The 16,913-nt window shown below is 47.8% G+C and overlaps 4 protein-coding genes across 4 annotated transcripts, besides 1 other annotated feature; 2 read left to right on the forward strand and 2 right to left on the reverse strand.

The window, feature by feature from the left end:
* Nucleotides 1-202: 202 nt before the first annotated feature.
* Nucleotides 203-1,681, reverse strand: FPSE_07927 (uncharacterized protein; the record flags this gene model as incomplete). Its single annotated transcript, XM_009261045.1, has 1 exon — nt 203-1,681. One exon carries the CDS (start codon nt 1,679-1,681, stop codon nt 203-205), a length of 1,479 nt encoding a protein of 492 aa, XP_009259320.1.
* A 5,892-nt stretch (nt 1,682-7,573) lies between these two features.
* On the forward strand, nt 7,574-8,063 carry FPSE_07928 (uncharacterized protein; the record flags this gene model as incomplete). The annotated part of the gene is made up of 2 exons (XM_009261046.1): nt 7,574-7,719; nt 7,778-8,063. The coding sequence occupies 2 exons, from the start codon at nt 7,574-7,576 to the stop codon at nt 8,061-8,063; spliced, it is 432 nt and encodes a 143-aa protein (XP_009259321.1).
* Nucleotides 8,064-8,873: 810 nt separating this feature from the next.
* On the forward strand, nt 8,874-10,444 carry FPSE_07929 (uncharacterized protein; the record flags this gene model as incomplete). Its single annotated transcript, XM_009261047.1, has 2 exons — nt 8,874-9,291; nt 9,360-10,444. 2 exons carry the CDS (start codon nt 8,874-8,876, stop codon nt 10,442-10,444), a joined length of 1,503 nt encoding a protein of 500 aa, XP_009259322.1.
* Nucleotides 10,445-10,981: 537 nt separating this feature from the next.
* Nucleotides 10,982-11,104: a repeat region.
* A 233-nt stretch (nt 11,105-11,337) lies between these two features.
* FPSE_07930 (uncharacterized protein) lies at nt 11,338-16,853 on the reverse strand (the record flags this gene model as incomplete). The annotated part of the gene is made up of 3 exons (XM_009261048.1): nt 11,338-11,873; nt 12,018-15,551; nt 15,614-16,853. The coding sequence occupies 3 exons, from the start codon at nt 16,851-16,853 to the stop codon at nt 11,338-11,340; spliced, it is 5,310 nt and encodes a 1,769-aa protein (XP_009259323.1).
* Nucleotides 16,854-16,913: the final 60 nt, after the last annotated feature.

A 16,913-nucleotide genomic window follows, 5' to 3' on the forward strand; every position in this document is an offset into this window, starting at 1 on the left:
GCACACAAATAGTAATAGGGAAGAAATTGAAATGAACAAATAAATTGTAAATGCTATGCTATGTTCGCTTGGTGGTATATGCTTAGTCTATAGATTGTAAAGAAAAACGCCAAAAGAAATCCCAGCTCATGACTCGTTTGTATCCTATCCTGATCAGAGCTCAACGTCGATCCATAATCTCGTAAAATTGGAAAGACGATCTTTACAACGCGGAGTTATCTCCACAGCTGAAAGTACCGTTGACATTATCGCCGGTAGCAAAAATCTCAAGCATTTCAGTCAATGAAGCCCAAAGACCGGCACCATTGAGGAAGAAGGCAAAGAGGATGATGCCACAGTTGAGAACGAAAAAGGCAATGTTCTTTGCACCATTGAAGTGCGTACCCTTGCGGGAGACGAGGTAGAAGACACCACTCATACCGAAGGAGAACCAGGCGTAGGTGGTGGCGGACTGGATTGAGACGATCGAATCGAAAATAGGGATAGCGTTGGCAAGGATGAAAGCAATAATCCAGAAAATGGTAGTGCAGATCATCCAGGCGGCCCAAGATCGAACGGTGTTGGAGGTAATTTCACCGGTGGCCTTCATCTGCTTCATGCAGACAATGAACATGTACTTGACACCGACGTGGCCATTGGCAAGGGCACCGGTCAGGATAGCAGGAAGAACAACGCCGTAGGCGGCCTTGGCGTAGATGTGAGGAGCCGAGCCAAGAGCTGGGGAAGTCGTGTACTCGCCGGCGAGACAGTAAATACCGGTGGCGAGCATGGTGTAGAAAGCCGTGGTAAGGGTGATCAACCATGTGAGAGAGAAGGGGAAATCCTTCTTGGGGTCCTTCATCTCAGCCATGTAGGAAACGTAGGAGTGGTTACCAGCGTATGCGAAGACAATCTTTAGCACGGCGTTGAAGATGTTGCGGAATCCAGGGTTGTTGAATGCCTTGATGGTGGGTGTCCAGTTCTCGGGGGCCTTGACGGGATCGGCGAAACCAAGACTGATCATGACGATAAGAACCGCTCCGACAAGACTGACGACGGTGGGAGGACCGCTACGAGAGATGAACTTGACGGTACGGGGCACACAGAGGATGAACGAGATGACAGCGGCGACAGCCATGAAGCTGACGGTGCAGATGGCATGCTCAGTCATGGTATTGAAAGCAATTGAGATGGTGACAATGGCAGAAGAGCAGAACATGATGACTTGGATAAGGAATCCGATGGCCACAATGACTTGCCATGTTCGGCCACCAGCAGCTTTGGCAAGATCAATGATGTGCACGCACTGAGGATGCAAGATGGAGTAGCGGTACAGCTCGAAGCCAGTGTACCAAGCCAAGAGGGCAGAGCCAAAGAGGGTGATGAGGGCGGGGACGAGACCGAGAGTTGCAAAAGCGCTGGGAAGACCGAGGGCGCCGATACCGAATTGGTTGGTGAGAAGAGCAAAGATTGTACCCCAGCGGGTCATGGTCCTGTAGCTTTTTCCATCCTGACCCTCGAAGATGTTGCCGATCTCGTCGCTTGTCTCGCCCTTGGGGACTTCGCCGTCTGAGCCGGATGCTGAGTCGTGCTCGTACTTGGGGGGAGCATTCGAGTCTAAAGGTTCCATCTTGAGAGGTTGCTGGTTTCCCTTTTCGGACTCGCTGGCGAGATTTGTTGTAGGGTCTGTTGTGGCTGCCATTGTGATTGTTGGTTGTGGTAGTTGTCTGAGAAATTCTTGTCAGTTCAAAGTGTCCGAGCGAGATCTTTTCAAGTGGAGGTTAATCGGGTCTTGGCAGTAGGCGAGGGCAGAATAAATATGGGCTGAGTAAAATGCAATGAAGTCATATGCATCTATGATGTAGAGTGCATCTAATGTGAAACAAGAATAACATCTGGCAAATGGTGGTTCTTCAAGATCAAGGCTTGAAGTTTATCTGTGTGCATACGTATGTATCGCTGCTTGACATGTCGTCTTGCATGCAGAGCCGAAGGGCTAAAAAACAGGGTAGGGGCATGCTGTAGACTAGGTACCTACATCGAAGGGTTCAAAGAAGTCTGATCGCGCAAAGACAGGAAAGGATCTGCAAGTGGTGTACTATAATAAGAAAAGCACACCCGTTGTTGGCATGAGTGACAGAGGGGAAGAGAGTCTGAGAGGTAGAAGAATAGAGTCAAATAAGAACCGTCAGAAACGGGAATGGGGACAGATGGGCCGGGTCTATATAGCTCAACAATTTGTTGGATCTGACGCAGGAAACGCCGAGAACTTTTCCAACATCTGGAACGTTGGCTAGGTTAGACTAGAGGGACAGGCATAGCCTCACTTTGATCCCTTACTGCAAGAGGGATCGGTCCCCCATGGGGCAGAACAAGGGCAGTGGAGTGTTGGGAATGAGTGATGTCGATGTCAGTGTCTGCTTGAGGCTGAGGCTACGTCATAGGAACAAAACAACACTAGGTAAAGAATGGACTGCACTCGATTCAGGAGACGAGACCCGGTCATGCCGTGCGGGAATTTGTTCGAACGAGCGAAGAGAATTAAGGGTCGTTGCCAAGCTCTGAATAGCGTCATGTCATGGTGGAAACGCCAAGAACGGAGTGGATGCTGGGATACGGAAAACAGGAGTAAAATAATGGGTCGACAAAGACGTTTATTACGTATCGACTATTACGGTACTTGAAATGGGGGAAAAGCAAGGGTTGACCAAGGGCATATCTGGGTCGTGATACTCAGTAATAACATCTGTATCTTGTATAGCACCTAGATATCGATAACAACAGATGAGGTTGTGATAAAGTTCCCTCCTCTACTGACAAAAGAAGAAGCTCAAGAGCCGCTAGCGTGATGTGATGCAGGGAACGCTACTATCGGCAAGAGACCGATCCCAGCACACACATTCTCGGCACCTCGTTCTTGTTTAGTTACTCCGAGACACGGGAACTGAAATTGTCTTTTCGAGACGTTTTATTGGTGAGTGGAACATTCTTACGGTATTCCAAGTGTCCACATTGCTGAGTTTGGACGCGGTTAAAAACTGTGCCTGTTCAGTTTTGCCCAAATACGGATGAGATACGTACTCTTTTACTGTACAGTCAATAGGTACCTGGACATGGCAACGGTGAGCACGGGCAGACAGACGGACTGGACAGAATAGGATAGACCGCCTTTGCCGCCGCCTCATTTTCTTTGTCTGTCAATACCGATACAGACCAGTGTTGCATTTTTAGGGCATCAGGGCATATCGCTGTTTGACTGTGACAAATTGCTTCAATTTTTATTCGCCAAAGACCAACGTAGTAGCGAAAAAATACCCCGTTGGTGACCGAGACTACTTGGTCATCTAGACTGTCTAGAACTCGGTTGAGAAAAAAAGAAGAAAAGCATGACCGTGCTGTGGATATCATCAACTGGGACTGAATGGGACGGTGGATGCGAAATAGACCAGTATCAGAATCAGATGGTCTAATCAGCAAATAAGAAGAGAGTCTAGACGCGCTCAACTGAGGGTCAGTTAAATGGATAATGCCGCGGATATACTGGTAGAAACTGGATTTATTTGATACAATGGGTCATCCTACCAGTCAACGTCGGAACCTGTCGATGGGCAACTTTGGCCGAAGTACCTGAGATCAAGTGGCGGATATTGTTCTCCTATTTTCGCTACGTATACTTTACGGCCACTTCCGTAATAAACTCTACGCTGACCAGGGCAACACGGACTTGTGCCTTGACCTCATCATCGTTTCGCGTCAAGGTCTCGACGAAAACAGGCAGGACAGTAATACAGGGTAGTTGGTTGACATAAACATCTGGACACTTTACACAACAAAGAAGGAGTCATATGCTTCTTCCCGTCCCTGGATCTACCGCGCAGCCGCGGCACTGCCGTAATAGACAAACTATCAGAACGGAACTGACCTGACTCGTACACCGTTCCCAAGTACGGAAAGGCGCCGCTCAGCACGACCGCTTCTAAGTGGATCAACGGGAAAGAAAAATCTTGCCAGGAAGTCGTTGACTATTGGACTTCGTAAACATTAAATGGGTTGATGTCTCGGCCAATATAGCTGTAGAACTGAGTGGGTATTTCTGTCCTGACCACCTTCGCTTACAAGCCTCGAATTCTTTCTTTTTGATGAGCTCATTTGCCGTCTCAGATTACGTTATGACAACTCGGCACTCAGGTTTTTTGCTGAAACATCCTGCTTTCATCACCAAGTTTAGCTTTTAGACTTTGTTCATGAGGATGAGCAACTGGTGAGAGTGGCTAATACTTTGTAGACAACCATGCTTATTACTCGTAGTATTTTTTCAGGTTTTCTGTAGAGAGAAGTAGACTCCTGTCTGGTATCTTCACTGCCGTCCGTCCAGACCAGGGTCTATGCTATACATGGACGCATTCCACTATTTTATGGACATCTTGATCAATGCTTAATGGGTCTCATCCACTGTACCCCAGATCGAATATGCACACTATGCACGATGGTTACTCTTTTCGGAATAGGGGTGTTTGAGCGGATATATAGCGGTTATAACACTCACACATAGCACCAATTCGACATCCGTATGTGCAATCATGATAGACAGAAATACTTGGTGCTACCACCCAAGAAAGATGCCGGCAACTATTATGTCTCTGCTTGTATCTTACCTTAGAGCATTTGCATTGCTACCATTTGCAATCCACCTCACTGGGAGGAGTTTAATACGGACGTCGAGTGATACATTATGGCTTAAGCTTGACCTCAGCGGCCACAGTCCCAAAACTAAGTAATCTATCCATACTTTCGTTAATTTAAGCATGACAGCCTCACCTTAATCGTTTATGGAGTAATCATGTCTTCAAGGTTTCTTGTGACAAGCATAGTCCTTGACTACATCGCATGGTACCTGCCTATTGTGTGTTATGCGCCTGGACCCGAATATGTGTCTCAATGTCACCGTATTTGACGAAAACGTTTGAATGCGCCGTCTCTGTCAAATGTCATGTATCCTGTAATGCCTACCCCAGACCATGCTGCCAGATGCCCAATCAGCTGGTGTGCTTCCTCAGGGTCCTTTCCTGCCGGTCATTTGACACTGACAGACCCAGTCACGCTGGTCAACGGTGGGATATGTCTCACGAGCATTCGCCTATTCATCGGCATGCTCAAGGATTCCACGAGGCAAAGGAAGATAAGGCTGCACGTGCTTGAGGCATTTAAATCGGCATCCCGGTCACATTTGCTCAGACGCAAGTCGGGCAGACAGACCGAGACGAGACGCAGTATATCTCTCTATCAGTAAATCAAAGACGGAGATATGCTCCGCCACATCTTCGATCTCGACTTTCGGTATTCGGCGTTGATCGTGCGTCCTCCCGTTCTGCTTTCCCCATGGTTTCATATCGCCAAGATGATTAGAAGACTCGGGTAAAGTTTCTAGTCAAGACGATCGGCATGCTTCGAAGGAAAGATAAGCGCGGGATTGGTTTTAGGTTGGACTTGGCGTCGGGCGGAGGTGGAACTAGATATCTGGAGACGGGGGAGCAGCATGTTTGATCAGCACTTTTCCCGACAATCTGAGGCAGCCCGAGCGGCTTGGTGCTGGTTCATTGTGCTAGGCAGTTGCTTGTACAGAGATCGACACCCATTCTAGAATGTGTATACGGTATCTCGAAGCGAGCGGTGAAAAACCCAAACTTCGGTCCGATGGATCGTCCATTTACCTAGACATCTGGGGCCGAGTACTGACGTATGAATTGCTCCCGAAACAATGGATAAGTCAAAAACCTGATATTTGACGGGTTTTGCCTATAGATTCCACGTGTTGCTTTGATGATCAAATATGGTGGTATTTTGTATGTAAAAGCAGCATTATACTGGGTCAACAGGAAAATTACAGAATGACTTCAGAGATGTGACTAAATCTATGCCAAGTACTATCGGGTGTGATATCATCTGAAAGACAGCTGAAAGAACTCTAGGGTAATTTAAAGTTTTTCATTGGCAGTATGGAACTGAGGTTAAAACAATTTATCTGTATGTAATCTCGCATTGTCGAAGTGAGAATTTCTCGATAGACTCTTACAGTGGCACATTAGGATAGCAGAGACAGACTGGCGGTCAAATAATATGGTGCTTTAGTGATTTGAATACGGTCTAGTCAAACTACGTTCGACATTTAGGAAAGTATGCATAGGATTCACATAAGGAGGGTCACTATAGGGTACGTTTCCTTCTCGTAGCAAGTAGAACCGATGCTGATAACAGGTGAACTAATCTCTAATTTTACGTGTGATTTTAATGGAAGACATCGCTACACACAAGTAACTATATGAAATAGTATTTCTGGAAGGACTGACCTTGAATGTGGTTTAGTCTCGTGGAAGCGAGCGTGGATAACCAGCTGGAACTAACGATTTCCCCCAGCGCATTCTCCTAACCAACCATACAATTCAGGTGTTATTAGAAGCTTCTTGTAAATAAGCAAGTTATTCACTTGAAGTTGCAATTTGGCGAACTCCTCATTTAAAGTTTTCAGGAGCCTTTACTATTTTCACAAGGAATACATCTCACGCATCAGACCTGGACGCTTCGTTTAGACTTTTTATCCTCTTGAAGAAAGGAAAAGTATGTTGCATAGAATCGCAGAGCTATGAATGTCAAGGTTTTCAGTTGGCTACTAAAAATACCCTCGCTCTATGAGTCAGATTTCAATCTCTATGGCAATGTGAACTCTATAACTAAGGTTGTCCCAGTGCCCCACGTTTTGCAAAGATACTTCTAGTGGAATAATGGGATTTGCGCGTATATCTGCTTTTCAGTAAATTCTCCGACAAAACAAAGTTATCTTAATGCCCGACCTGCATTGTTGCCTCGGTCAAGATTTTTCTTTGCGGGTAAAGGTTTTACTTTTCGCGAATATTGGAATCTAATCAGATGAAGCGTGGGCGGATAGTGAGAGACTAAGAGGAGGTTACACGATGGGGTTATTGGTCCCAAGCCTATGCCGATAGGTTGTGAAGAGGCAGTGTACAGTGATTGGATGTACAACCCTTCGAGGCATAGTATCTCGAAGTGGTGCTACATTTGTGAGTTGCTTGGGCTCCACGTTACAGGCTCCATCGTACTGTATTAGCAGAGAGATTGATTGGTGACTGAAGCCCTTACCAGCCGTCTTCCATGGTAATAGCAGGATTGAAGGTAGCGAGCAACAAATTCTATGGCTGGCATTGCACAGCAACCCATTGCTCTAGCCACATAGACTCTGGAATATAAATTTTAAGTTCATTAACTCTTCTGTTTATACTCCCAAATCAACTAGAGTCTAACATTATGTTCAGCAGAAAAATGCGCGCATATCAGAACATTATCGTGTCTGCCTAGAAAGCATGAAAACTATCGCAAACTCTGTAAAGCTCTGCAAAACTCTCCTCATCTCTGAGCAGTATATAAAGACAAGATGATCGTGTCTTCCTGACTTTTTTTTCTTTCCTCTTCAGCACACACAAGTCTTCCTTTGCCATCTTCTTCGCAAACCAACTTCAACTTCAACTCACATCAACAACAACTACACCCACCTCACCTTTAACCAACCCATATTATCAACATGTGTTGTGGAAGCAGTCGACGACATGGTGGCCGCAGAGTCCGCCGCAATGGCAGCGATAGTGATGCCTACTCAGTAGCCTATTCCGACGTCACCGAGGGCCGCAGGCCTTTCATCATGCGCAATATCCGCCCTTCTGGCTTCCCGTATGTATACTAACCAGTTGCCTTGAAGACTCATAACGATGGGATGACTGACTATTAGCATAGTGCAGCCGACCGAGCCGCAAACTGTCGCCACTGGGGCCCTTTGTCTTCCGAGATCTCCGAATAGATCTCAAGAGGCCTGTCTTAGTACAGCAGTGGCCCCTGAAGCGGCGAGATCTCCCGAAGAGATGTTGGTTGGCGAAAGAATCACCTCCCAGGTTGTCAAACGAACCGAAGAGGGCTCTCCTAGTTCAACAGTGTCCTTCGCCTGGGTGGAACTTCTGATATTCTGCAGTCTGTTGGTACAACTTGGAAGGATCAAGGTGGTGGGAATGTTTGGGTAACCTCAATATGGGAGTCCAGAATACACTGTAGGATAGAAGAGAAAATCACTGTCACTCACTATAATATTTCCTTGTTACTTGTGTGATGTTAACCTCCATTATCCATACATTTAATCTCGTAGTGATAATAAATAACCAGTAAATGGATACATATGAGGCTAGACTTAAACTACCTGCCCGAATAGGCCACTGTAAATTCCATTTTACCATCAATTTTGAGCGATTGTCCGTGTCGGCACCGAAGCGGCGAGCTGACCAACAGCATTTCCGAGACAAACAATCTCCGTCGGAAGAGCGAAAGCTTATTATCAATCACGAAGCGACACTTTAGGAATAGATCCCAGCCCAACTGACAAGCCTACTGGGTAGCAGAAAAGTTGACCTCCTAAGTCTGAGGTTACAAAAATAAATAGCCTAAAGAGCATAGTCTAAATAGCATAACCTGATCTACTAATTTCGTCTCTTATGCTTTTAGCGGCCAATTTTTCTGATACCCTAAGGCAAGCAAACGCCCGTTCTACGGCTGATCGCCCGAACTAGCGAGCGTCTATTCGCTATTGTCGTACTTGTTTGTCGGCATTGTATTTATTCGCGTAAATAGCGAAATCTCCGTGGAGCGACTCCACGGGATAGAGGAATGTGTGTGTAGCTTCCTGTCGTCTCGTATTGAGTGTGATGGTAACGCCATAGCGTCATGGATTGTGTATATAACCAGCCTCCATGTCTCTTCTTTGCGCTTCTAAATTGATTTGGACTACACAATTTACCATTATTTGAGCCAAAACAGTTGCTAAAATACCATCCTCCACTATGCAAAACGGTAGCTCTTTGTCCCACCAGCTGCTACTGAAAGGTGGCACGGTCCTCATCCACGATGATCAAGACAACGTACAAGCTTTGAAAAGAGACATCCTCATTGAGGGTAATCGCATCATCGAGATTGCTTCAAACATCGGAGATGTCGCCAATGTAGAGTCGATCGACTGCGACTCAATGATCATCTCGCCTGGCTTTGTCGACACGCATCACCATCTTTGGCAAACCCAACTCAAAGGGAGACACGCTGATGAGCTTCTTCTCGACTACATGGCGTCAGGAAATTTGCAGTCGTCCAATTATACCAAAGAAGACATCTACTGGGGTCAACTTGGTGGATGCCTTGAAGCGATCAATGCTGGTACCACAACTGTTGTTGACCACTCGCATATAAACACCTTTGAAGGTGCTGGTACGTATATCCTGTGGGCTCCTGCGGTGATAGCGACATCAGAATACTGACTTCTGTTGTTCTATCAGCATCGACTGCCATTTCAGCCACTGTGTCGTCAGGTCTGCGAAGTGTCTATGGATACTGCCCAACAGCTCGTGTCGCTTCATGGTCACCTTTCGAAATGAACCCGGAAATGATTGCATCGTGGACTCTGGAAGAAGTGCGGAAGTTTGGAACTCAGGCTCCTTTTGGAGAAGGCCGAGTAACCATGGGCTTGGCCTTTGATCTCTGGTTCCTGCCAGAACAGGTCGTTCAAGAACTCTTTCAGACAGCTCGAGAGGCTGGTATCGATTTGGCAACTACCCACGCTGTTCGCAACCACCAGTTGAGCATGGGTGATGTCATACAGCAGGTCAAAAGTCAGGGCTTGTTGGACGATCGAATGCTGTTCAGTCACGCGAATGGATACCCGGTCGAGAGTGTTCAGGATGTGGCGGACGCTGGAGCACATATCAGCAGTACACCTTCGACAGAGATGCAGATGGCGCTAGGAAACCCAATCTGCCTTGATGATGACTACCCCATGGCTCAAGCACAGTCAAGTCTGGGTATTGATTGTCACAGTAACCAGGCTTCCAGTATTGTCTACGAGATGAGACTTGGCTTACAAGCCTCACGGGCAAAGTATAACCAGAAACTCATCGATCAAGAGTTGGCTCCACGACGCATATCCAAGAAAGTACAAGATGTGTTTAATCTTGGTACTATTCAAGGTGCCAGAGCGATCAAGAAGCAAGATCAACTTGGCAGCATTGCTGAAGGAAAGTTGGCTGACCTAGTCATCTTTGACGCCAACGCGCCTGAACTGGTCTGCGCCGCCGAGCAAGACCCATTGGCCGCCATAGTTCTGCACAGCAGTATCGGTAACGTCGACACTGTCATCATTGACGGAATTGTGAGGAAACGTGGGGGCAAGCTGGTTGAAGTGGAAGTCGAAGAAGACATGCGAGACGTTGCAGGTAAAGAACACCTTGACTGGATAGATGTGGCCAAAGCTATGAGAAAGTCTAGAGTGGAGATTCTCGAGAGGGAGAAAAAGCAGGACTTTGCAGAGTTGAAGCAGGGTTTTATGCGTAACCTATATATTGATGAGTCAAAGCTACGAGACTGAGATAGTTATAGACCGAGACATCAGCTGCTAGGCTCCATATTAACGATGTGATCTAATCTGACATGTTGATTTTATTCGGCCTTGTTGTATAATTTCTGCCTTGTTATATATCTGTACTTTTCTCGATGAGTTATAGTAATTGACCAAGGCAAGTGACTCACTAATTCTATGTAATACTGGTCATCGGCTTGTTCTGACCTAACTGCATGGCCTGGCACTAACATGGGCGTCATTACAGACCGCGTAATTGAGTCACTGATTATGCACCATGTTAGTGCAGCACGGCACGTATGATCCGAATTGAGGTAGTGTTCCGTCCAGGCTAATTAATACTTGACGACTACGCTAGACTAATCTAGACCCTATATCGCCATCTTACGGACGACAATCTAGCAGCCTGGAGATAATGAACGCTGCTCCACAGATTGAATCACGGCAGAGCCGAGCCAAGGACTTCATACATCAATCTTCAACGGACATAAGGACAGCCTCTCGACAATCAAAAAGAACCAAGGTCGTCCGTCCATCAAGATCGACAAAAACATACAACACCGGGGATTCGCTGGTCGTCACCGACCCAACTACTAATCCAGCGCTTCGCAGCTTGACTATGGGAGAGCGAACGGGATCCCGTATTTTCTGCGAGCTATGGTCGTATGTGGAAGATCTTACTTCTATTTGACAATATATGTCTGCTTTGGATAAACCAGCATACACCAGTAGACAGTGGCTTGACCACACGAGGGAAGAATACTAGTTAGTTAGTATTAAATAGGCAAAAAGAAAAGAAAAGACAGTAACACACAACACTGTGGACATGTTGACCCTCACCGACTTAACTACATGCGACCGCATCATATACAAACTGATATACCATATCCATTTCCTCCCTCTCAAGCAACTACCGCAGCGGAAAGCAGCGGAGGAGCCATATACAAATCCATGAATTGGTCCTTCATCTTCTCTGGAATTGCCGCAATATCAGCTAAACCACCAGTAGAGCCACTGTTGAATCCAGCAGCAACATCCCACTTGAGAGAACTCTCCCACAGATTCACAAATGTCTTCACATCCGTTGCTTCCAACGCCGGTGCCTTCCAAGCTTGCAATACGGCCTCGTATTGATCTTTGATTGCTTTTTGAATAGCTTCATCTGTCGGCTTAGGCTCAGGTGGTAACTGATCCTCGAACGATGGTTGCGGTGCAAACAGTTTTGCATTGGAGTCCTTGGGTTTCTCAAAGTGTCGTTCTGCAGTCAGCTCGACGAGGCTGGCATCTGCGACATCGAATACTGGGTAGGGATCTTGAGAAAGAGTGGGCTTGGGTGCAATGACACGAAGACCCATCATCAAGGGGGTAGAACCGGACTTTTGGTCTAGGAGCTGACCCGTGCCAGTGCTAGGCAGGGATGGATCGGTGCTCGATTGATCTGGAGAGAAGGTTAAAATTTGTCACATACAGAGGGTTTGTTTTGTGCTTAAATCGGACCAGAAGGAAGAAAACGGTTGCCCACAAAATGTTTCAAGTAGAGAGGAAATATAAGTCGAAGGAAACAAACGAGAATGTGACTTACACTGTGCCCAAAGTCCCGTCGGCATAGCATTCCATACCATTTCCATTTGCCAGTTCGTCTCATCTGCATCGACACCGGCTTGGGTATACTCAATAGCAAAAGTAGACATCATAGGATCACTCAGCAGCATCGGCTTACTATAAATTTCTGGCGGAGACGTGACAGATCCATCGGGGTTTTTGAACTTGACTGGCGTCGTTGTCTCACCCCCATGTCCATCTTTACCAGTGACGAGTTGAACGTTACTAACAGGCATCTTACACTCGGCAACAAAGCAAAAGAGACCACCTTTGACGACCCATGGTGCATTCTTCGGCTTCTTTGGATCTTCGTCGTTGTTGATCAGTCCAGATGTTGCAACGAAATTGTGACCCTCGTTGGCAGGACGGGGAGCTTTGGCCTTTTCCTGATCTGGATTGAGGCCGGAAACTTGGCGCAGACTTGCCGGGAGTACAAGCAGGTAGAATTGGTATAGGTTAACGTCCTCGACACTGCCCTGTGCAGCACCAAAGTCGATGCTGAATGAAGCAACCCATAGATCCACGTGGACTGTTCCAGCCAGCGGCGGACCCCAGAGAGTGAGTTCAGCGCCGATCTCGACTGAAATGTGCGTGTGGATAAAGAGGAAGTCAATGTTGAAACTGACACCCACAGCGATACTGACATGACCGATGAAGTGGAACGGCTTGTAGTTGATGAGAAAATCGGCAAAGGCATCAAACCAAGCCGAAATAGGCCCAGCGGAGAAACTAGCATGAAGACGGGCTCCTGCCATGCAGACCTTTGGGGTCACCGCAAAGTAGGCCTGTCCCGAGACACTGAGATGAGAGCCTAGACTCCAGCTGATCCCAAGTCGTGGCGGATTAGGCCAGCCCGGAGGCACAACCATAGCCTCATGGTAGCCTCCGAGAGTGAAAACAAAATCGCCAACTCGGCTCTTGTCGGCATGGGGACCGTCAAACCAATAGACAAGCGCCATACCGCCAGTGAGATGACAGTCTTCTGCCAGAATGTAGGATCCAGGGGCAAGCTGGGCTTCGACCTTGAGCAGACCGTAGTCCGGGTCAACAGTGAGAGCCATTCCGAGCTCGACATGTGCGAGTTTAACAGGTGCTTTGGCAGAGGGGATATCCGCAACTGCGACGGCGAAGATGGCGAGCTTGACCGACCCATTGCCAAACTGCACTAACACCACAGCGTCGATGGAGACCATCTGGAATGCATCGACCTTGAGACCCGCCGCGGCCCAGTATGTCTTCTTCGCGGGCGAGAACCAGCCTCCCTGTCCCGGGTCCGTCAAAGTCTTCAATGCCTCAAGCGCGCTATTGGCGTCCTTGAGACTGATGGGTGCGACAAGGGGATACTTGACGACATCTTCGATTGCAGGCATACGTGCCGAAGAATTATACCCAAATCCTCCAGTGAGGCCTGTGATATCGGCAAAGCCGAGCGACACGAGTGGACCGTCCAGCTTGGCAAAGACAAAGACAGAGGTATATGTTTCCTCTCCTTCCTTCTTCACCTCTCCGTAGAACCCTGCAGCCATGAACTGGTACGGTATGTAGCTTATAATGAGGCCACCGGCGTAGTATTTGATATCGGCAGTCTTTCCACGGCGGAAAGTACCAGCGATGGTCAATGGAGGCTTGTCAAAGGCCGCTGACATGCCATCAAGAGTGAAGCTCACACCAACATCCTTGAGACTATCAAGCGTCTTGATCTTTAGATCGATGCTGAAGCCGAGCAATTCGAAAGCCAAGGGGCCCAGATCAAAGCTAGCATCCAAAATGACGCTGAGAGTCTCGCCCTTGTACTTGAGACCGACATTACTGACCGACAACGGGCCGGCTTTCTTCTTGAGAGGAGCATGAGCACTTGGGTTGTCTGGGCCTGAATCTTTCTCTCCATCAGGCGACTTCGGCTTCTCTCCAGCAGCATCTTTATTTGTGGGAGGGCCTTCAACGCTTTCTGGTGTGTCATCAGACTCTCCTGACTTCTTGCCAGAGCCCTTGAAGTCATAGCCCAGGATACAAGACTTCTCGCCTGACGAGTCAACACCAATGATACCAAAGTAAGATCCTGCCGCTATCATGAGATCGGCAGGGTCTTTCTTGCTGAACTTGTCCTTTACCAATATGGTGTCGCCATCAAAAGGCTTGATACTGTTCAACTGCTCTAGATCAGCGCGAGTGAACCCTCCCTTGCGAGGCTCTGTCTTGGAGTCTTCGGGCTGAGGAAGACCCTTGTCCTGTGACCAGATGTAGTACATGTCATCCAGCGGGAGTTTGAGATCTCCGATTAGGTCAACATGAATTGTAGGTAGTATTGTAAGGTCAACCTTGGCTCTGAACAAACGTTTCGACGGTGCTTTGGATTCCCAATCAGAACTGTGAATCTGGGCAAATGTGAATCCCAGTTTACCGATATTGATCGATGCGATCAGGTAGAAGAACTTGACAGGATCTGCAGCCTTTTCATCTGAGCCGCCTGTACCTGATGCTGGACCTACAACTGCAGTTGACTTATCATCATCTTCCTTAGCAGGCGGCGTGTTTTCCCCAACGCGAAGCCCAAGCACATCCGAGCCCTTTGCCACCAACTTCATTTCGGCAACGAATGGGGGTAGATCCAACTCAGCGGTATCACTGAGCATGGAGTGAATCACGTCACCCAGTGTGCACTCTTCGTCCTGGGGATTGAGAGTTGTGCTGAAGCCCCAGTTGCCAGAACCTTTATGCCAGAAGTCAAGCTTGAGTACAATAGAGGCGACGCGGATGCTTCCATCGATGGTAAACTCGCTAGCAGAAGCCTTGTCTCCTGTCTTTGAGTATTTGTATGTGACGTCGAGATGATCGATGACGATTGATTCAATCAACGGGATGACATGTTTGCCAACATCAGGGTCGAAGAACTCAACCAAGGAAGCCGCAAAGAGATTCTCAAGAGTTGCGCTGAGTTCCCATTCTCTCGAGTCACCGTCACCGTCTTTCGCGACTAAACCACCACTATCTTGGCCACTAGACACGACAGCACCAGTGCCTGAAGAAGCATCAGTTGTGTCTTTGGTGCTAGTGTCCTTCACAGTAGGATCACCCTTCGTCTTTGTGGACTTGTACTTCAAGCTACCGGTCAGAGTCGCCGCAGTGTCAAGTTCAGGTGGGGATGATGCACTGGCGCTCAGCCCAGCGACAATTCCCAGCTCCAGAGAAATTTCGGACTTCTTTTCCCAGCTGTATGATGCGTCTAGTTGGACCTCACCCAGGTAGGGCTGGGGTACGGAGGCTTTGGCGGCTTGCTCGTCAGACTTATCTGCAGCCTTGATAGTCCCTCCAAGCGCGAAGTCTGTCTTTGAGAGACTGAGATATGCTCGACTGATCTGCGACGGTATAGTGTCGGGAATACTGTCGATTGTCTTCCCGGGGATAATGTAGCGAAGATCAATGACTTTGGCAGGTTGAAGCTCTGTCTCTGGAGTCAAAACTTCCCAGTCCTCCAGCAGAGGAGCGAGACTCCATGGTGTCGGTGGAGCAAATTCTATGATTTACCACGTCAGCGGCTGTATTATTTCACGGGGGCGTCGAGATATCTAGACTTACCATTCCAAAACGATCCTTTAATTGTTCCTGCTCCTCCATTGCGTTTGCTCCATGTGTAAGATAGCAGGAACAAGATTGGCTGCTTCTGCTGCTCGTCTGGGGGTTGACCAAAAGCAGTCGTCGATATCTCCACATCAAGGCTGACGTAGTCAAGAACTGGACCAGATTTTCCCGTTGTATCGAGTATAACAACTAATCGTCTCAGACATATCTGAGAAGCAATGCTATCCTTCATCAAAACCTCAGTCATGAAACCTTTGAGATCCTCTGACACAAGGCCGGAAAGCCACTCGACGATAGCCAGAAACCCTGGCGTTTTGATATCGTCAGAGGCCGTCGAAGCGCCTTGAGGTGTGGTGCCTTTCTTGGGTGATTGAATGATGAATGTCAAAGTCATTGCCGTTTCTGAGATCTCAATGGCAGTGTTGAAAAGGACCTTTGGTGTCGTAGTATCACCGGTCAAGATGGAACAGCTGGTGGTGAACATGACATTGCCAGCACCAACCGCTTTCTTGCCATCAGTAGTCTCAGCAAGAGCCCAATCCTGCTTGCAGATAACGTCTGCTGACTCGACTGTGAGTCCCTTGAGAATACCTCCAATCAGATTTTGCAGCTCAGATATCGCGTCGACTTTGAACTGGAGGCGTATGACGGTCTGCGGAGAGGTGCTGGACGGTCCGAACCAAATTGCATTCCGAGTGCCATTGTTCTGCTGGAGTGTCACAGCCAGGCCCAGAAGGGCCTTTGGAACGAAGTCTTTCCTGCCGGGAATACAGGCGCAGTCAAAGAGCTCCGTGACGGTTGTGCTCCAGGGCTGCATTGTCTTGGACAAAGCACATACAAGCCATTTACCGTCAGTGGCGAGACCTCCCTCCGACAGTTGCCCATATGTTCCTGGAAATGCCTGTTGGAGATCGTCTACGGTGGAAGTGAATTGCATCGCCCATGGTGTTACTAGATTGATCTGAAAGCTTTTGGGAGTTTGAGGGGTCTGGGCACCGGTGAAAGTGACGGATATGTCGGGCGCTTCGTCGATACGTTTGAACCATTGAATAATGTTATCATCGCTGTCGACTTTGGAGGTATTGTTGGAGTCAGGCTTGCTTGTCAGGATGAGGACTTGGTCCTGAAGCAAAGTGACAAAATTGTCGAAAGGTGTGCCCTTTTCCAGAGTGCTGGTTTCGTCACCGGGCTGTGGTGATTGTTGTGCACCGTCTGCGTAGAGTCTATATTTCCCCATAGTTCGTACCAGTGAAGTCGTCAATTGGAACTAAAAATGGCAATAGTAGAGATTCGTACC

The sequence above is a fragment of the Fusarium pseudograminearum genome, chromosome 4 (assembly GCF_000303195.2).
Source record: "Fusarium pseudograminearum CS3096 chromosome 4, whole genome shotgun sequence".
NCBI classification, from domain to species: domain Eukaryota; kingdom Fungi; phylum Ascomycota; class Sordariomycetes; order Hypocreales; family Nectriaceae; genus Fusarium; species Fusarium pseudograminearum.